At 56.4% G+C, this 17,704-nt stretch overlaps 7 protein-coding genes across 7 annotated transcripts; 4 read left to right on the top strand and 3 right to left on the bottom strand.

Annotated features, from left to right (window-relative positions):
* Window positions 1–526: 526 nt before the first annotated feature.
* Window positions 527–2,908, top strand: EV422DRAFT_546782 (streptomycin biosynthesis protein StrI). Its single transcript, XM_053071561.1, has 4 exons — window positions 527–793; window positions 1,056–1,382; window positions 1,489–1,682; window positions 1,768–2,908. The coding sequence occupies exons 1-4, from the start codon at window positions 716–718 to the stop codon at window positions 2,513–2,515; spliced, it is 1,347 nt and encodes a 448-aa protein (XP_052921227.1). The 5' UTR covers window positions 527–715; the 3' UTR covers window positions 2,516–2,908.
* On the bottom strand, window positions 2,909–4,604 carry EV422DRAFT_546781 (uncharacterized protein). Its single transcript, XM_053071560.1, has 3 exons — window positions 4,365–4,604; window positions 3,191–4,002; window positions 2,909–3,117 (listed from the first exon to the last, which is right to left on the bottom strand). Exons 1-3 carry the CDS (start codon window positions 4,429–4,431, stop codon window positions 3,028–3,030), a joined length of 969 nt encoding a protein of 322 aa, XP_052921226.1. The 5' UTR covers window positions 4,432–4,604; the 3' UTR covers window positions 2,909–3,027.
* Window positions 4,605–5,550: 946 nt separating this feature from the next.
* On the top strand, window positions 5,551–6,645 carry EV422DRAFT_546777 (uncharacterized protein). The gene is made up of 3 exons (XM_053071559.1): window positions 5,551–6,067; window positions 6,142–6,192; window positions 6,250–6,645. The coding sequence occupies exons 1-2, from the start codon at window positions 5,783–5,785 to the stop codon at window positions 6,190–6,192; spliced, it is 336 nt and encodes a 111-aa protein (XP_052921225.1). The 5' UTR covers window positions 5,551–5,782; the 3' UTR covers window positions 6,250–6,645.
* A 723-nt stretch (window positions 6,646–7,368) lies between these two features.
* EV422DRAFT_546763 (uncharacterized protein) lies at window positions 7,369–9,469 on the bottom strand. Its single transcript, XM_053071558.1, is given in 8 exon segments — window positions 7,369–7,879; window positions 8,054–8,227; window positions 8,303–8,351; window positions 8,496–8,594; window positions 8,754–8,883; window positions 9,023–9,379; window positions 9,392–9,393; window positions 9,414–9,469. 6 exon segments carry the CDS (start codon window positions 9,339–9,341, stop codon window positions 7,697–7,699), a joined length of 954 nt encoding a protein of 317 aa, XP_052921224.1. The 5' UTR covers window positions 9,342–9,379; window positions 9,392–9,393; window positions 9,414–9,469; the 3' UTR covers window positions 7,369–7,696.
* A 640-nt stretch (window positions 9,470–10,109) lies between these two features.
* Window positions 10,110–12,631, top strand: EV422DRAFT_571995 (Rft protein-domain-containing protein; the record flags this gene model as incomplete). The annotated part of the gene is made up of 5 exons (XM_053073055.1): window positions 10,110–10,529; window positions 10,632–11,140; window positions 11,212–11,372; window positions 11,500–11,577; window positions 11,649–12,631. 5 exons carry the CDS (start codon window positions 10,110–10,112, stop codon window positions 12,629–12,631), a joined length of 2,151 nt encoding a protein of 716 aa, XP_052921223.1.
* Window positions 12,632–12,876: 245 nt separating this feature from the next.
* Window positions 12,877–14,340, bottom strand: EV422DRAFT_551742 (acyl transferase/acyl hydrolase/lysophospholipase; the record flags this gene model as incomplete). Its single annotated transcript, XM_053071851.1, has 4 exons — window positions 12,877–13,402; window positions 13,485–13,611; window positions 13,654–13,888; window positions 14,233–14,340. The coding sequence occupies 4 exons, from the start codon at window positions 14,338–14,340 to the stop codon at window positions 12,877–12,879; spliced, it is 996 nt and encodes a 331-aa protein (XP_052921222.1).
* Window positions 14,341–15,115: 775 nt separating this feature from the next.
* On the top strand, window positions 15,116–17,657 carry EV422DRAFT_546748 (Bestrophin, RFP-TM, chloride channel-domain-containing protein). Its single transcript, XM_053071557.1, has 7 exons — window positions 15,116–15,562; window positions 15,844–15,912; window positions 15,992–16,871; window positions 16,953–17,150; window positions 17,284–17,323; window positions 17,417–17,426; window positions 17,510–17,657. The coding sequence occupies exons 1-7, from the start codon at window positions 15,300–15,302 to the stop codon at window positions 17,649–17,651; spliced, it is 1,602 nt and encodes a 533-aa protein (XP_052921221.1). The 5' UTR covers window positions 15,116–15,299; the 3' UTR covers window positions 17,652–17,657.
* The last annotated feature ends 47 nt before the right edge of the window (window positions 17,658–17,704 follow it).

The raw sequence follows: 17,704 nt of genomic DNA, 5'->3' as shown, positions 1-17,704 counted from the left end.
ATAGAATGGTTGCTTGAAATCCGCTGCATCGATCTGGTGATTCAGAATTCCGTTGGAGTGTGCAGGGGAAGCGCATTGATCTAGTTTGCAGCCCTAAGCACTGTGTACAATAAAATCAAGCTCCAGGCATCAGTTGTTGTCTCCAGGACCTCAAACTTTCACAACGCACTAAGCATACCTATTGGAGTGAGCTGTGGGATAGACATTCTAGAACCCGGATGGGAAAAACTTCTACTGATTGGATGTGTGTTTGAAGGATTTCGCTTCCAGCACTTCTAATTGATAAGTCCACATTTTACTGATTGTTTAGTCAAATGAAGTCGCTCAAGTGATTCCCCATATCCTGTTTAATGATGTCCAATATTCTCAGGATTGATGGTTGGGGTTTGTTGTTTCAACGGGAATGAACGGGCTAGAAAAAGGAGCTGTGGAAAAAGCGTCGTCGGAGTTGCGTACTGCCCTCGCGACGCGACTGCGCGAACCTACAGTATGTGAGCTAGATACAGAGTGTGCGCTGAGCTTCCGCGGGAGTACATACATAACAGCCATTGACAGCCCCTTCTCTGTGTGCATCCCACGCTCAGCACCCCAGAATCTCTTTGCAAGGTCCTTTGGCAACCCAACCCCCCTCCTTCCTCTGGCCTTTCCCAAGTTAGCCTCCACCCGCAACACCGTTAAGCCCGTCTTCACCTGAGCGGGGGAAACTTGCGCCACGATGCAACGCGTAGCTAGAGCCGCCATCACCGGCAGACCGGTCTCGATCGCGGTCGTTGGGGCTGGCGAGCGTGGGAAGGTGGGTAGTGAGTAGTTGAGGGTGTGGGGGAGGTAGGGAGGGACGAGTGAAGAACGGCGAAGGCGACGGAATCAAGGACGTACGGGGGATTGCAGCTCGACGGGCACGGGTATGCCTTAGGGAACGGCGAGGCATTCTGAGCGAAGCGGGCGGGTGTACGGTGCCGCGGGGCTAGCGAGCGGCCAAGCTAGAGCATCCATGGGCTATCATCAAACGTTCCGTCTCGAGCCAAGACTAACTTTCGAAATTTCCCACGCCCCAGATCTACGCCGGCTTTGCCCTCGAAAACCCCCACCTCCTCCGCGTCGTTGCCATCGCTGAGCCCTCCCCACGTCGTCGGGAAGCCTTCCTCAAACGACACCCCGAGATACCGCCTACCAACGTATTTTCAGATTGGCGGGATATGATCAAAAAGGAGAAGTTGAGTGATGCGGTGGCGATATGTATGCTGGATCAGATGCATGCGGAGAGTGTGTGTGCGTTTGCGGAACGGGGCTATGATGTGCTTTGTGAGAAGCCGATGGCGATTTCGCCGCGGGATTGTGCGGACATCGTGAGGAGTGTGTTGAAGAATGGGGTTATTTTTGCCGTAAGTACTGGGAGCGGAGCGAGCTTGGCGAGCGATAGCGAACGCTCGCGTTTCTTGAAAACATGCCCTCGCACGTTCTCACATCCGTCCTTCCCATCTTCCCCAGGTCTGCCACGTATTACGCTACAGCCCATACAACCGGGCACTGAAACGACTCCTGGACTCGAACGCGGTCGGCGAGATTGTGAATATCGTGCATGTGGAACCTGTAGGGTGGTGGCATTTTGCGCATTCGTATGTTCGAGGGAACTGGGCGAGGGAGGATCAGGCGACATTTTCATTGATGGCCAAGTCTTGCCAGTGAGTTCGGAAGGGTTTCAATGGTTTCGTTGTGATTTTCCTCATGTTTACTCCTACCCCAATCCCCACCATTCTTCTCATGCAGCGACCTGGACATAATCTGCCACTACATGACCCCCACCAACCCGCCCACCCGCGTAAGCAGCTTCGGCCGGCTAACCCACTTCACCCGTTCCCAAAAACCCGCCGAAGCCGGCACAGCCACCCGCTGCGTCTCCTGCGCCTACGAACCCTCCTGCCCCTACTCCGCCCCGAAAGTCTATCTCGACCCCGCAAAACAAGACGATAGGAACTGGCCCTCCTCGGTCGTCTGCGGCGGTGGTGAAGTCGCTGTGGACGTCGAATCTATCACCCAGGCTCTGCAGACGGGACCGTATGGGCTGTGTGTGTATGAATGCGATAACGACGTATGCGACCACCAAGTCGTCAATGTGGAATTCGCTAACGGCGCCACCGCGAGTTTCACCATGGTCGCGTTCACGGAACGTATATGCGAAAGGCAGACACGGATCCACGGCACGCGTGGCGAAATTGTCGGTGACTCCCTCACCATAAAACACACCGATTTCACCACCGGAAAAACAGTGGTTATCGACCCGGGAACGGAGATTGACGGCGTAAGCGGCGGCGGCAGCGGACACGGGGGCGGAGATTACGGGCTGATTGCGACGTTTGTGGAGGCGGTGAAGAGGGGGGATCCGGGGGTGTTGGGGTGCTCGCCGAAGCAGGCCCTTGTTTCGCATGCGCTTGTGTTTGCAGCGGAGGAGGCGAGGAAGGCGGGGACGGTTGTGAATGTGAGGGAGTTTATGGGGAGGAGTGGGTGTGATGTTTGATGGGGACATTTGCTATATATATAGCGGACATGTGTTTGTAGGGACCATTTCGGACAAGGGCGAATGAAGCAACTTTATTTAACACTGTGGGGTTTCGGATTGTCTAGATATATAAGCCGTGATGATTTCGTTCGGGCTTCGCATGATTTGGCTTGTCCCGGCCCCTTCTCATTTTACGTCCAACAAACGGATCTTGATTGGAATTTCGCAATACCTTCTCATCCGCAATTGGTTGATGCTCTGTCGCCTGCGTTGGTCCAGACGGGAAATGAAAGATGCAAACCGGGTTTCCGGGAAACCTGACGGGCAGCCAGAACGCTGTCGTATTCCTTTTGCATATCATGATCAGCGGGCGAGGCTCTTTTCCAAACACTTCATGTTCTTCCCAGCGACAGTGGACTTTTTGCAGTTTGATATCGTTCATGTTTTTACTGCCTAGCTTTCATGTTATTGACACAGAGAAATTGGGGGGATGTGTAAGTATGTGTGCGCTTTTCCTCCTCCTCTTCAGTCTAAGCGGAGAGCTTTCCGCGGAGGTTCTTCGTCAGCTTGGTTCCGTCCTCGTTGAACTTGCGGATTCCTTCGGCGAGTTTTTCTGTGGCCTGGCGTGTCAAAATAAGGGAGGGTCAGGACACGAAATGGCAACGTTATCACAAGATATCGCAATTATTTTACCATCGCATCCTCGTTATGCTCCCAACGGAAGGTCTTCTCATCCAGATGAATCTTGGGCAAGTCGAGGGACTTTGCGTTATCCTTGTTCAGCTTGGGTTCCAGCTTCTTGTCCGAGTTCTGCAGCTCGGCGAGGAGGGTCGGGGAGATGGTGAGGAAATCGCATCCGGTGAGCTCCTCAATCTCCGAGGTGTTCCTGAACGAGGCGCCCATGACGATGGTCTTGTACCCGTGCTTCTTGTAGTAGTTGTAGATCTGGGTGACGGATTGGACTCCTGGGTCTTCGGCGCCGGTGTAGGTCTTTCCAGTGGCCTTCTTGTGCCAGTCGAGGATACGGCCGACAAAGGGGGAGATGAGGGTGACGCCGGCCTCTGCGCAGGCGACGGCCTGGGCGAACGAGAAGAGGAGGGTGAGGTTGCAGTGGATGTCGTGTTCCTGCTCGAGGACGCGGGCGGCCTGGATGCCTTCCCAGGTGGAGGCGATTTTGATGAGGACGCGGGACTTGTCGACGCCGGCTTCCTTGTAGAGGGCGATGAGCTGCTTGGCTTTCGCGATGGTGCCCTGTGTGTCGAAGGAGAGGCGGGCGTCGACCTCGGTGGAGACGCGGCCAGGGACGTGTTTGAGGATCTCGACGCCAAAGTTGACGAGGAGCTTGTCGAAGGCGAGGGAGACTTGGGCGTCGAGGTCGGAGCCGCCGTGTTGCTTGGCGTAGGAGATGGCGTTGTCGATTAGGTGGGCGTACTGAGGTTGTTGGGTGGCGGCGAGGATGAGGGAGGGGTTGGTCGTCGCGTCCTGAGGCTTGTATTTTGCGATGGCTACGGGATGACGGTGAGGTGAAAGGGTGAGTGATGAGCACTGAGTAGCGCGAGGGGATCCCCGCCCGCAAGTAACTTTCCATCAGTCCCTCCGAGTCCCGTAAACCTTTGAGTGGTCCTCTGCCGAAGCCGTCACGATTCCCTTGCCGTCCACTCTAGTCGATCTACAACCCGCCCAGATCTCGCAACTTCCCATGCCCTATGTTCCACCCGTCTGTCATCACAGCAGCAAAGCGTCGATGGTCGCTGCCAACAGCCCCTCTCTACCCTCCCCACGCATAGAACTGCGCTCTGTTTCTGTGTCGGCAGCTATCCCTTTTCCCACGGCTGCTACAGCCAATCCCGAGACGCTCGATACTCACACTCAACGTCACCCGTGTCGGCAACGACGGTGGTGTATTTCTTCAGGTAGTCGAGTGCGGTGGACATAGTTGCTATTGTGTTGTGTGTGTTGTGAGTGCTGTGGAGTGTGGGTACGGGCTGTTGCTGGCAGATGCTTGTAGGGTTGTAGTTGAGGGTCGGAAAGTGCAGGACTGGGGGAGCCTGTAAATCGATTTCGACTCCGAGGGGCGGGGCGGGGGGTTGTTGGCGAAACGTTTTGTAATGGGGATTTCAATTCACTCAGAAGATTGGGGAATAATGGCTCCGTTCTCGCGTGCGCCCTCCCCCATACAGACAATGACGTGCTCCTGATGATTCTCGCAGCCTTTGCTTGAGAGAGAGTGGAGGCTGCACGGTCACATTTTAGAATCGAGGGCCTTGGCTAATGTAAAAAGGTCGCTCCCAACGCGAGGCTTCATCCAAACCACACCCGCGGTGACTTTCTGTTGCGAGCCTCCGCCTAATAATCCAGTCACTCATCATCACTCGCTGCTCATGGATGATGATGGGGATGGGAGAAAGCCTGCTTTGAACTTGAGCCTCCTAATACAACAATCACCGCCTAATCAGGAAGGAAAGGAAGCCGCGTGAACTGGGAGTAATAAAAGCGGGCAAGCGGACCTCACATGAAATGCTTCGCACAGTTCTCTATTCCGATGACTTCTTCTCTCGAGCATGGTTTTGTTGGGAGATAAACTGATAAACTAATCTAGCGATCACGTGGGTGCACAGGGTCTCGCGACTTGTGAACTTGCGGTTAGGGTTGCTAACCCTAATCCCCTAACCCTAGCCGTTAGGGTTGTTAACCCTAATCCCGTAACCCTAATTTCATGGCATCACAGCTCCCAACTGATGAACGACCGAGTTTCGGCGTACACTGTACAGTACTTCGTACAGCATTGAAAGACATCCCAAAAACTTCAATGCTCGCCTCTCGTCCGAAGTTTATCCTGGATACGCTGGTTGGTCCCATCTACAGATTCGCGTTCAACAACCCTTCTACCACCCCATTCAGCACCCCATTGTTCTGGGGTTTGGTGTTCCACACTCTTTGGCCTGTCTCGATATGGATACTTTGCTGGATATGTACCGTCTTTGCCATCCTTCCTGTCGCTCTCCGCTTCTGGCGGACTTCCCAAGCGCGGCCCATTGACGACTGGGCCTTGCGCATAGTGCCCGTAATGGGAGGTGTGTTCTAATTGCCAGGGGGCCATGGGGCCAGAGGTTAACTCTTTTCTTGGAAGGTTCTCATGGTATGGGGAAGTTACTTGCTCAAGATATCGCCACCACGTTTCGACCAAAGAAAGTCGTTCTCTTGGATCGGAACCCTGTTGAGAACACTGATGGTGTGTTCCAACAATGAAACACGATAGTCAGCACGAAGTGGAACTCAACCGTAATGACTTTCAGAAAGAATATGTTCTTACCAATGCGATATATCGGACAGATACGCGCTGAAGGAGGTGGCCCTCACAATCGGCAGGGAGGTAGGATACATGTCTGTCAACTCATAGTATTCCCCATCCCATGGCATACTCCCGTCCTGCACCCACAAGAAGTCGTTGATGCTATTATGGACGCCATGAAGAAGGCCCAGAACAGTGAGATATACCTACCGCTCTATACAAACGCAGCTCCTCTCTTCCGGTTCCTTCCTCAAGAACTCGGTGATTTCATCAGATGGGTAAGAGTGGACCCTGTACGATGCTCCTGGCAGCTATGGCAATGCGTGTGTTTATCATTCCATGTCGGATGTAGATTACAGGGGCGAATAACGAGATGGGGAAACTGAAACACCGCACGCAATAGTAGGTTGGCGTGGAATGACTGGGTGGCGTATACGACCGACATTAAGTAGATCGATAGAACTGCATCTATTTAGATCTATCGAGGACAAAGATGATCACGAACTTTGTTGAAGAGCTCCGCGACTGTCTCGTCTGGGTGGGACAGCGCACTCTCGAAGCGCAGCTACTCCCAAAGACGTTGAACACCATATCGAGAAGGTCCTTCCTTCGCGCGATGCTCGAGACGACTCGCTCGGCGATGGGGATTGCGGGGGAGAACGAGGAAGAAAAAGCGCACGTTCGAAGCGCAACTACTCCCGACGAAGACGGCGAAGTCGCACTACGGGCTATCAACCACGACACGCTCGAGATCTTCAACGGAAGCGCACGTTCGAAGCGCAACTCCCACCGACGACGGAGACGTCGAATACGATATCGAAAAGATTCCTTCTTTCGCGCGATGCTCGAGACGACTCGCACGGCGATGGGGATCTGGGGAAGAAAAAGGTAAGAAGAAGAAGTGGCACAAAATAGGGCTTTCGGCGCACCCGTACACGGCGCAGACGAGCCACACTATACCACGCTGCCATGAAATCTCCATACGCACGCGAATGGCAAGCCGCTGTAGAAGAACTCGCATCGCACACGGAAACAAAACGGTACCTGGGACGAGATCGCGCAAGAAACGAAACACAAGATCGCGCACGAAACGGTCGACTCGAAATGCAATACGATATCCAGTACCTACCAACGAAGGCTATGATCGCCGATATCCATCCCGAAGCCCGCCTTTACCCATCTACGGTCGCTATGTGGGCTACATCCCCCCGAAAACGAAACGTCGTGAGAGAAACGTCGTATACGCACGAAAGAAGAAGAAGCGCCGATCTGAAGAAGAAGACAAATAAGACGACATGGATGCGTCTGAAAGCTCGAGTTGGGGGAGTGTCGTGCCGAGATGAAGAAAAAGAAGCGCAGATCTGAAGAAAAAAGGGGGAGCGCACAGGAAAACGGGCGCTGAAGAAGAAGAAGGTTCTTCGCCGATGGAAGCTTCGCCGGCTTCTACAGTACAACCTCGCGTCGGGGGAGTGTTGTGCCGAGAGATGCGAGCTCCTAGTTCTGCGGGTTAGGGTTATCGCTGTGCAGGTTAGGGCTAAGAGTAGGAAAGACCAGTGCGAATACGACGGCTTCGCACAGCGGTACCTCCATTTTCTATACCTCTTTCTATACACAACCATTCTACAGTATATACGATCTGACCATCGTCGGCTACTTCCGATCTCGCGCGCAATACATACAATGTACAGTACGCCGTAGGTGCTCACGAACAGCACGACATCTGATATCCAGGTAGCTACCGAACTAGCATGGCTACGGTATCAACCTTTCTACCACCTCAGGCAACCTTCCTGCCAGCCCAGCAGCATATTGTCGAGAATATCTTTGACAACACGGCCAACCTGCTACTCCTCATGTTCCACTCTCCCAATGTTTAGCACTACACGGCGCCAACCCCCCTCGCCCTCTCACGGGGCAGGCACCTTCCCCGCAATCTTCCACCCCTGCGTCTTGCTCTGCTTGCCTGTCAGCTTGACCTCATCGGCGGTGGGCAGCGTCCGCTGCAGGACAATGTATTCAGTGATCCTGTCGTTGACCGCATCGGGGTCGCCACTGATGCGGTTCCCTCGGTTGTCGTTCCATACAATCGACTATGAGTGTGCGAGAGAGGTGGGAGAAACGGTAAAGTGGGTTATAAGCATTCTGCTTGGTGTGCCCCCACAGACACGACATGTCCCGCCTCCCATAATCATGCTAGGCATAGTATGACATCTTGCGCAACTATCCACTATCCACTAACCGACGCCCAGCCATCCGATGCTTACCTGCTTAACCGACACCCTCACGGTAGCCTGGACGATCTCGCGGATTCTACCCTGGCCAAGATCGGCCTGGAGGATGTAGATGCGCAAAGTCTTTGGCTTCCCAAAGTTGCCGTGCGCCTTCCACGTGCGGTAGCCGCCGATCTCTTTTGCGGCTTTGATTTCCTTTCTTAGGGTCTGGAAGCGCATGGTCAGGAGCGAGTTCGTGTTTGAATGACCCAGAATATCAAGCCGATGAGCGCATGAACTCACCGCCAACATGGACTCTTCAACTAGTTTGCTAAGCTCAATCTCGTCTCCACTTCAAACGCAAACGCAGCAAACAAGACATCAGCCAATGTCTTCCTCGTTGGACAGGCCACCCCGTTCCCGTCGGGCTCCTCAATCCCTCCCAACAACTTCAGCAGGCAAATTCCATGCAATCGGATGTCCTTCTCCGTTTTACCTCGCAAACGCCTCGTTCATCAGAATGTACTTCTGCTCCGCCAGGTTCGCCAGATCCTTCGCGTTGTGCCCAGAGACCTTTTCATTGATCTTCCAGTAGCTATGCGAATTCGCACCGGATGAGGGGACATTAGATGAGGAATAGGGTCGGACAACTTTCCTGGCATCTCTGCTCATCCATCTGACTTGAGCCCACCAGCAGTGTGGTGCACCCAAGCGCACACCACACACGATTTTGCTCAACATCACGAAAACACACCTCCTCCAATCGTTGAACTTCAGCCTGCCCTGCCGCCATACATAGTTCTTGAAATTCGTCCAGTTCAGTCGCAGTGGGTTAAACGCGATAGGGAACGGTGTTCGCGATAATGGCAGCGGTAAATCGGGGTCTGTTCAAGACGTAAGAGGAATAAGCATCCTCGATATACACCCTGACTTGGGACGCAAGGTCTCAGCGTCTTTCCGGCCATCGAAGCCTCTCCAACCTCACAAAAAGACTCCTGCTCTAGAGTTTTCAGAGAAACGTACTGATGATATTCGCCTTGATGGGTCTGAGACTTATAGGCGTTTGGTTAGGGTTTCCCTGGTACATGTTTGCATGGCGTTGAGTGCGTGTCGGCAGAGTCGGAATAGCCGTGCGGCGAGGCCGTCCAGCGGAGAGAAGCAGTGTTGCCTCGGGTGATTGGCGCTGTGGCGAGGAGGAGAGGTGGTGGCACTGGAAAGCTGACAGCGTCGGCAAACGGAGTGTTGTTGCTGCTGTTGGTGTGAGGCCGAGGGCAACGCTCGGGAGGAGGCGATTGCCGGCGCGAAGCGCCAGGAGGGAGGGGGGCCAAGGGAAGGAGGGCATCGCGAGCAGGGAACGAGACCTGTGCTGCTATGGGTTAGCCTGACGAAGGAGCTTGGAAGACGACCTTCTCCGCGAAAGCGACGAAGAAGAAGAAGTGGAGAGAAAAGAGGTGTCGGGGTGGTCGCGAAGGTCCTCGGGAAGGGCGGAAATGACAGTGTCCCAAAACGGAAAGTGCGTGCAGAGGTCTCGCTAGGGTTAGGGTTGGGGTTACATAGTGATGCCATGGGTTACTTAGGGTTAGGGTTAGGGTTAGGGGTTAGGGGAGGAAGCAAGACCGTCCGTATCATACAATAGCTTCTCCTACGACTGCTCCCCTCGCATGCCCCACCTATCGCTTTTCCCACCATGTCAGCCGCCACAACATGCGCTCGCCGCCTCCTCCCGCTTGAATAGAGACACAGACATCCTATGAACTATGAGGACGGCACGCCACAGCATCGACGGCATCACCAAGTGGCATTCCCCCATCGACCCCAAGGGCATTCATGTACAGTATGTAAGGACGAGCGAGCGAATGGCAATGGGAAACGTGCTCCCGCTCCCCTCCCAAGTTCAGTGACCCAGGTTGTCAGCAGGTTGTACATACAGCAGGCTGTACTTGTGTGTGCCTCCACCAGTTTGCGTCGGGCGTCCACGCGGTCATCCCCTGGGTCATCCCGTTGAACTTATATAACCTTCAGCCGCGTGCGAACATTGAACTTTGAACAGAACAGGGAACAGGGAGATCAGCAACACACGCCATCATCCTCACCCCTCCCGACATCCCCAATGGCCTCATCCACCCGCCGCCGACCAAACGCCGCCGCAGCAGCATCGCCCTCCTCACCACTCTCCGAAGCCTCCTCACCACTCGCATCAGCCTCCTCTCCATCACCAGAAACATCCTCCACAACCGCAACCCCCCCAGCCCTAACATCAACCCTCCGCGGCGCCGCTTACCTCCTCCTCCTCCAACTCACATCCCGTCTCGGAACATTCATCCTCAACAACGCCATCCAGCGTGTTAGCGCGATACACACCGTCGGGCTTGCGAGTGATTTGGAGCTGTTGAACGGGACGATTCTGTTTTTGAGTAGGGAGAATGTGAGGATGGCTGTTTTGAGGAGTGGTGCGGAGGGAGAAGCTGGGGAAGGGAGGAGGGAAAGGGAGGAGGGTGGGAGAGGAGAGGCGCATGGGAGTGGCCGAACGGTAAGTGGAGGCGGGGCTTCATGGATCGCTTGGCTTTGCATCGCTTCGCATCGCTTCCATCATCCATCATCCACTGATTCACCTTTGCATCCCTTTCCACAGGTCACATCAGAAGCCGAGTCCTCGACCGACAGCCTCCCCCTCCCCCCGCACCTCCGCCAAAAACTCATCAACCTCTCCTACATCCCCCTCCTCCTCGGTCTCTCCCTCACCCTGCTCGCCCATCACTTCTCCCTCCCCTCAGAGGGCCCCTCCCCATCCACCCACCCCCTCCTGCTCACCCTCTCCTCCCCCGCAACCCCCCTCTACCTCCTCGCCACCCTCCTGGAGCTCCTCAGCGAACCCTTCTACATCCTCATCCAAACCTCCCTCCTCTACGCCGTCCGCGCCAAGATCGAGGGTGTCGCGCTGCTCGTCAAATGCGTCGTCACGTTTGTGATCACTTTCGTTGGGGGTGCGGGCATTGGCGCGTTTGCGTGGGGACAGGTGGCGTATGGCGGGGTGTTACTTGCAGGGTATGCCGCGGCTGTTGCGGCACGAGCGGGGCGGGAACGCGGGCATGTTTCCGGTCTCATACATATCATCACTCCCCGCCCACTCACCAACACAAGGTACCTCATATATCCCGCCCCCCTCCTGGTATTCCAACCCAACTAACACCATACTACGATTGCCTTCACAGACCACACACCTACTTCGACGGCTACCTCCTCTCAGTCGCCTGGAGCTTCACGGCCATGTCCGGGCTGAAATACGTGTTGACGGAGGCGGATCGGTTGGCGTTGTTGGGGATGGGGGTCGGGTGGGAGGGGAAGGGCGGCTATCGGGTTGTTTGTGATTTGGGTGAGTTGGGGGGGGGGGGGGGGGCGGAGCGAGCCGGAATATATATTGAGCTCGGGAGATATTTCGAGGGAGGGAGGGGGGTGAGAGGGAGAGGACATGGTAGCTGATATTTATTTTTTTGGATCAGGATCGCTTGTTGCTAGGATCCTGTTCCAGCCGATCGAGGAGACAGCGAGGGCGTTCTTTTCGGCTACTTTGGCGAAGGGTACGTTATACATCACACACGAAATCCAAATTTTCGTCACCCCCACCCACCCATCATTTTTTCTCGGTTAGATGCGACGGGGGATGCCACAACCCCCCAACACGAGAACGAAACCCAACGCCAGCAAAACCAAAAACAGAAAAAACAGGAAGCAAAACACTTACTCCTCACCCTCCTGCGCTTCCACATCCACCTCGGCGCCTTCTTCATCTTCCTCGCGCCCAACTACACCGACACGCTTATGCGGTTACTCTACGGGCGTCGCTCCTCATCGTCCTCGTCGGTGGCATCATCACCACCCACGGCGGCCTCACCACGCCTGTCCACGACGCCCGCGGACCTCCTGTCCCTCTACACCCTGTACATCCCGCTCCTGGCGCTGAACGGGATCCTGGAGGCGTTCGTGCAGGGGGTCGGGGATAAGCGGGTGTTGAGGTGGGTCAGTGGCGGGTGGGTGGCCGGGACGGGGGTGTTTGGCGGTGTGGCGTGGGGCGTGAGGGGACTTCTGACTGCGCCCGCCACGGGGCAGTCGACCGCCGGGCGCGGGGGAGCGAGCACGAATGGAGATGCGGCGAGGAGATGGGCCCCGACTTTCTGGCCCCTCCCGCAGATGGACCCGTCGTCCGCGGCCCCCGTGGCCCTGATCGTGGCGAATATGGCGGGGATGGCGGTGCGCATCGCGGTCGCGTGGCGCATCGTCCGGCGCTTCTTTGCGGTGGCCGACAACGACGATAACGATACACCACCCCCCCGCCGAACCCCGAACCCGAACCCGATATCGGTCCGCTCGATCCTACCGGCGAACATCGCGACGGTGCTAGCTCTGGTCCTCAGCTGCGTCCTCACCCACCCAAGATACGGGCTCATGGCCCTCGTCACGTCGTCCTCCCCTGATCCGGCAGAATGGGGATGGAACCTGCGAGCCGTGCATGTGCTTGTTGGGGCGGTGTGTGCGGGTGGCGTGCTGGGGTGTATGTATGTGGGCGAGCGCGGGCGGCTGGTGAGGGATGTGCGGGGGTTTTGGAGGGTTAGTCGCGGGAGGAAGATGCAGTAAGCGGTGGGTGGGTGTTGGACAAGGTCCTCCTTTTGCGGCACGGCGGTGATAGAAACGTACACTTAGAGGGCATACAGATTTTGCGCGGACCTTGAGGGTTGGAACATTCGTGGGGGTTTATGTGTGTATTTGTGTGTAGGGTGGTGAAAAAGACAACCCCCCCCCATGTGATATTCGGTAAAATGCTCTGGATGCCCGGGGAGATAAGACACTCCCCACCGCTCATCCGACTCCCCGTCTCACGCTTACGCCCTCCCCACCCGCCTCCCCTCCGCACCCCATCCCAGGCCCCTCTCCCGTTTCCCCCACCCGGCCAGATCCTCCACCCCCGCAACGGGCAACACCTCATCGGTCCCATACTCCTTCCTCAACAGATTCGCCAACACCCTGCTAGGCCCGACGACGATCCAATCATGCACATCGTCATCCTTGCAGAACCTCGTCGACCGCTGCCATTGCACGGTGCGCGTCATTTGGGCGTGGAGGAGGTGTCGTATCGCGCCTTCGATCGTGCGTGGATTGTCGCTCTCCGAGTCCGAGGGGGTGATTGGCCGGCCCGTGACATTGGACACGACTTCGATGGCCGGTTCGGCGAATTTGGTTTGCGCGAGGGCGGAGAGCATCTCGTCGGCGGCGGGGAGCATCAGCGAGCAGTGGAAGGGCGCCGAGACGGGGAGGGTGAGGGCGCGGCCGGCGAGGGAGCGGGTTTGGATGATGGAGCAGGCGTAGGAGACGCCCTTTGTGGTGCCGGAGAGGACGAGTTGGGAGCGGCTGTGATGGGGTATGTAATCAGTACAAGTGATTGAGGCGGGGGAAAGGGGGGATGCGGATTGCTTTTTTTTTTTTTTTTTACCTGTTGATGTTGGCAATCTCGGCAACCTCGCCCTCCGGCATACTCATCTGGATCTTGCGCATGAGTTTCTCCACGTCTTCCAGATGGTCGCCGTTGATGATCAGCGCTTTCATCGTCGTGGCCTGTTCTGCATCACGATTATTGTCTGCTCCTCCTCCTCCTCCTCCACCGCGGTTCTCTATACTCCGCTGCATCGCCTGGCCACGCAGACGGACGAGGCGCAGGGCGTCGGGGAGGGAGAGGGATTTTGTGGCGACGAGGGCGGTGTATTCGCCGAGAGAGTGGCCGAGGGCGTAGGTGCAGGTGCGGACGTCGAAGGCGTAGTCTTTCTCTAGCACGTTGAGGAGGGCGATGGAATGACATAATATGGCGGGTTGCGCGTTCTCTGTTGATGTCAGTTCGTTCTGTGAGACGACGAAAGGGGTCAGCCATCAGCTAACAGCCATCAACGAATCATCAACCACCATCGAACGAGCGTCACCTATCGAACGTCGACCATCAACGAACACGGTGAGTAAGGGGAGTATTGCGCCTTTGGCGGAATGTGGCTCGATCCGCTCGCAAAGGCGTTCGCCCTTTTCTATCTATATGTCTCCCCAGACCGAACCAAACCGACCCAACCCCGCTCGCTTCGTTCGCGTCCGCACTCCCTTTTGGCTCGCCGCAGACCGACTATCATTCCCACCCATCCACCCTCATCCGATCCACTCTCGCTCCTCATCCCACCCAAAATGCGCACAGCACATACCAGCGGCCCCTCAAACATAAGTTTCTTTAATCCACCGCCCACCGCCTCGTCCGACGCGTCGATAACCTCTCTCGCGCTTGCATATTTCTCATAAATATCGGCTCCCATTCCTAAAACGGGGAGTCACCAAATCACAAAAATCAACACTCAAAATCTTCACAGTAGGAACAGTGACTATTGAGGTTCTTTCTTTATTTACCTACATGCTGAGCACCCTGACCCGGAAACAGGAGGGCGGTTTTGCGGGCGTGGGAGACGGAGGAGAGGAGGCGTCGGTTGCGAGTGTGGTTGGGGTGTGGACATGAAGGAGCGGGGAGGGTTCTCCTTGTTGCTGCGTGTGATATTGCAGTTCTTATCATGGCTGTTTTGGATGTTAAGAGAAGCAGGATCGGGGGGCTGGGCGGTGTGTGGGAGAGATGGGCCGGTGGGAGGGCAGCAAGGCAGGTCTTATATGACTTCGCGTTGACAGTTTTTGCATGTGGGAGAGGCGGGAGGGGAGAGAGGGGAGAGGGGAGAGCGCAGGGCAGTGGGTGTGTTGGCGGTTTAGTTTAGACTTAGTTTAGTTTGTTTGCTTTCGTCTTCAGTTGAGTTTAGTTTAGCCATCTAATGTTATAATCATCCCTCGTGTCTTGTTGGGCGTCTCTCTCGGGAGCAATCGGAGGGGGCGCTTGGCCTGCAGACTTCCCTGATGACTCCCCTCCTGGCTGCCGATGACTGGCGTGATTCATTAACCCACGAGGCGACGCACTTCAACAGTGGAATTCGACAGCGCGCGGCGGGGACAACCGATCATCCCCCCGGCGGGTGGAAAAAAAGACCCATATAAACATTCATCAACAAATCCCTGACTTGCAAAGCCACCCCAGAGTCCTTGTCTTTGTGAATGGGAAATGCACATCCGTCTTAATCTCCCTCTCAGCCATCCCATCGACGACTGAACTGAACCAAGGAGCGCCCCGTTTCATTTCTCTCTTCAACTCCCCACTGGCCCGTCCATATCCACTGCAACCCCTTGATATACGGGACGACAGAGATCTATATCCCGCCGGCCTCATCTCTTTCAAGCCATGAACGACCCACCCGCGCCACCCTCTCACTCCGACTGCCCACCACAACCACCCCTTCACACCCGCTGGACCCGCTTCGACCCCTTCTCCTCAACACGCAACCTCACTGGTTCATTCAACTACCTCGAGGCACTCATCGCAGCCATCCGTTACAATCATACCATACTGCCAAAGATTGCGCCGGTTGTCGGGATTCTGGGAGTTTGGAGTTCGGTTGTTGTGATTTTGTACAAAGGAGGGTGGAGTGTTGCTGTTGATGATAAGTAGGTTCGAGAGAGTGGGCGGGGTGTCGGGCGATGGCGAGCCCGAGCGAGAGGGAGAATGCTTGAGAGTTCCGAGCGGGGCGGGGAGAATGAGAGCGACAGCGAAATCGCACACCAGCCCAAGATCCTTGTCGCGAGCGGAGCGAGCAGGGGAGCGATTAACCATCCATCCATCAACTATCATCTCAATTCATCGTTCAGCCAGCCGGGCGCATCAACCCATCATCCATCCTCTCGCTTCAGGCTCAGGATCACATTCTCACCCCATTTCTTTCAAATAGATTGATAGCGATCCTAGGCGTCTCACTAGCGATGCTGCTCGCGTTCCGGAGCAATCGCGGGTTTGAGCGGTAGGTAAGGAGCGTACTTGTTGTTATATCACCCATTGACCCCACTTTGCTCATCCCCATCGATTTGGTTTCCTAATAGATACTGGTCCGGCGCGCAACTCTGGACCTCCCTCTCGACGCAAATTCGCAACCTTGCGCGGTTGATCTGGAACGGGGTCTCCATCCCCCCCACCGATTCCTCCATCCCCTCCTCCGCGGGCATCGATGACATCCACACCCTCGCCCATACTGAAAAGCTCCAGGTCATGCGACTCCTCCTAGGCGTAGCGGTAGCGACGAAATTCGCGTTACGCGGCCAGAACGCGTTGGAGATGGGGGAGTTGAGGGGCTTGTTGCCTGGTGGTGGGGTGGGGTTGGAGGGGCGGAGTTGGCGGAGTTCTTTGGTTGATTTGCAGGGTGAGGGGGGCGGTGCGAGCATCACTGGGAAGGACGCTGCGATAGGGAGTGGTCCGACGGGGACTGGGAGTGGAAGCAGCACAGGAATGGACGCCACCCCAGCGAGTGGAGATACCCCCGACGAAAAGGGGAAACCACCGCAGATACCGCTCCGCCCCCACACACTCGCGCACGCACATACCCACCCCCGCCCGCGCACCGACAGCCTAACCTACAAAGTCCCGCCCATGATCTTCCTCCGCAACCGCAGCGGCACCCTCTCCAAAACACCCTCCCTCCTACCTTCCTCCGCCTCGGTATCCCACCACCCCCCACCACCCGACTCGCACACATCAACATCGACCTCCAAATCCCCCTCATCGAAACACCCATCAACATCTCCACCCCACACACACCAGCCACCCCCCTCCTCCCTCGTCATCAACGCGCCCCTCGACCTCATCCACCGCATCTCCGCCTACATCCGCCGCCAACGCAAGCTCGGCCGCGTCGATGCCGAGGACTCGCCCTTAATGAGCGCAAACGTCGGCGCCGTCGTCGAGACCATCTCACGCTTCGAACAAGTACGTCCGTCTCTTGTATCCCCCCCCCATGATTCTCCCAATTGGGGCTGAACAGAACACCCCCACGTTTTTGTTTCACAGATTTTATACGTCCCCATGCCCCTCTCCTACGACACGCACCTCAAGCAGATCCTCCTCCTGTACTTCCTCTTCCTCCCGCTGCAGCTGGTGAGGAGCATGGGCTGGCTGGTGGTCGGGGTCACTGTCGTCGCGAGCGTGGCGTTTTTCGGCGTGGATGCCATCGCGGGCGAGATTGAGGAGCCGTTTGGGGTGGATGAGGTGGGTGTACGAAAAACGTGGGGGGGGGGGGGGGTGGGGGGAGGGGGTGGGGGGGCATGGTACAGCGGGTTGAGGGGGGCCTCGCCACCACCTTCGCTAACCTCACCGAACTGTGTGGATTTTTCCCCCCCAGAACGATCTTCCGATCGACTACTTCCTGCTCAAACTCCGCGGTAAGCGCCCACACCCTTCCCATCGTTTCAAAACCAACAACAAATAACTTATCCCCCCCCCCCCCCCCCCCCCCCCCGTTGGTTTCAATCAAGGCGACATCGAGTAAGTGTGCCCCCTGAGTCCTCAGCTCGTTTCGTTTGACACCCCCTCGCCCGGTATTCACGGCTCCGCGGCACGGTTTTTAGGTATATCATGGAAATGCCGCTCGGGCACGAGCTCGAGGATGACGACGCTGACGACGACGGTGCGGGGACGGGCGTGCTGGATGATGATGGGGCGCGGTGCGTGGCGCCTGTTGGGGAGGGGGAGAGTAAGAAGCGGGTTTGATTGGGGGACCATTTGGGGGGGGGGGGGGGGGGGGGGGGGGCATGCAACGGGTG

This window comes from Fimicolochytrium jonesii (assembly GCF_025526975.1).
Source record: "Fimicolochytrium jonesii strain JEL569 chromosome Unknown EV422scaffold_39, whole genome shotgun sequence".
NCBI lineage: Eukaryota > Fungi > Chytridiomycota > Chytridiomycetes > Spizellomycetales > Powellomycetaceae > Fimicolochytrium > Fimicolochytrium jonesii.
This window is presented reverse-complemented; position numbering and strand designations above follow the sequence as displayed.

Coding starts and splice junctions, on each gene's coding strand:
- EV422DRAFT_546782 (XM_053071561.1), top strand. CDS start 716: ATGCAACGCGTAGCTAGAGCCGCCATCACCGGCAGACCGGTCTCGATC. Junction 794..1,055: donor GGGCTGGCGAGCGTGGGAAG/GTGGGTAGTGAG, acceptor CCCACGCCCCAG/ATCTACGCCGGCTTTGCCCT. Junction 1,683..1,767: donor TTGATGGCCAAGTCTTGCCA/GTGAGTTCGGAA, acceptor CTTCTCATGCAG/CGACCTGGACATAATCTGCC.
- EV422DRAFT_546781 (XM_053071560.1), bottom strand. CDS start 4,431: ATGTCCACCGCACTCGACTACCTGAAGAAATACACCACCGTCGTTGCC. Junction 4,003..4,364: donor CGACACGGGTGACGTTGAGT/GTGAGTATCGAG, acceptor GTCATCCCGTAG/CCATCGCAAAATACAAGCCT. Junction 3,118..3,190: donor AGCATAACGAGGATGCGATG/GTAAAATAATTG, acceptor TTGACACGCCAG/GCCACAGAAAAACTCGCCGA.
- EV422DRAFT_546777 (XM_053071559.1), top strand. CDS start 5,783: ATGACTTTCAGAAAGAATATGTTCTTACCAATGCGATATATCGGACAG. Junction 6,068..6,141: donor TCGGTGATTTCATCAGATGG/GTAAGAGTGGAC, acceptor TGTCGGATGTAG/ATTACAGGGGCGAATAACGA.
- EV422DRAFT_546763 (XM_053071558.1), bottom strand. CDS start 9,341: ATGCCCTCCTTCCCTTGGCCCCCCTCCCTCCTGGCGCTTCGCGCCGGC. Junction 8,352..8,495: donor ATGAACGAGGCGTTTGCGAG/GTAAAACGGAGA, acceptor TTGCGTTTGAAG/TGGAGACGAGATTGAGCTTA. Junction 7,880..8,053: donor TGAGGGTGTCGGTTAAGCAG/GTAAGCATCGGA, acceptor GCACACTCATAG/TCGATTGTATGGAACGACAA.
- EV422DRAFT_546748 (XM_053071557.1), top strand. CDS start 15,300: ATGAACGACCCACCCGCGCCACCCTCTCACTCCGACTGCCCACCACAA. Junction 15,913..15,991: donor AGCAATCGCGGGTTTGAGCG/GTAGGTAAGGAG, acceptor GTTTCCTAATAG/ATACTGGTCCGGCGCGCAAC. Junction 16,872..16,952: donor CCATCTCACGCTTCGAACAA/GTACGTCCGTCT, acceptor TTTGTTTCACAG/ATTTTATACGTCCCCATGCC.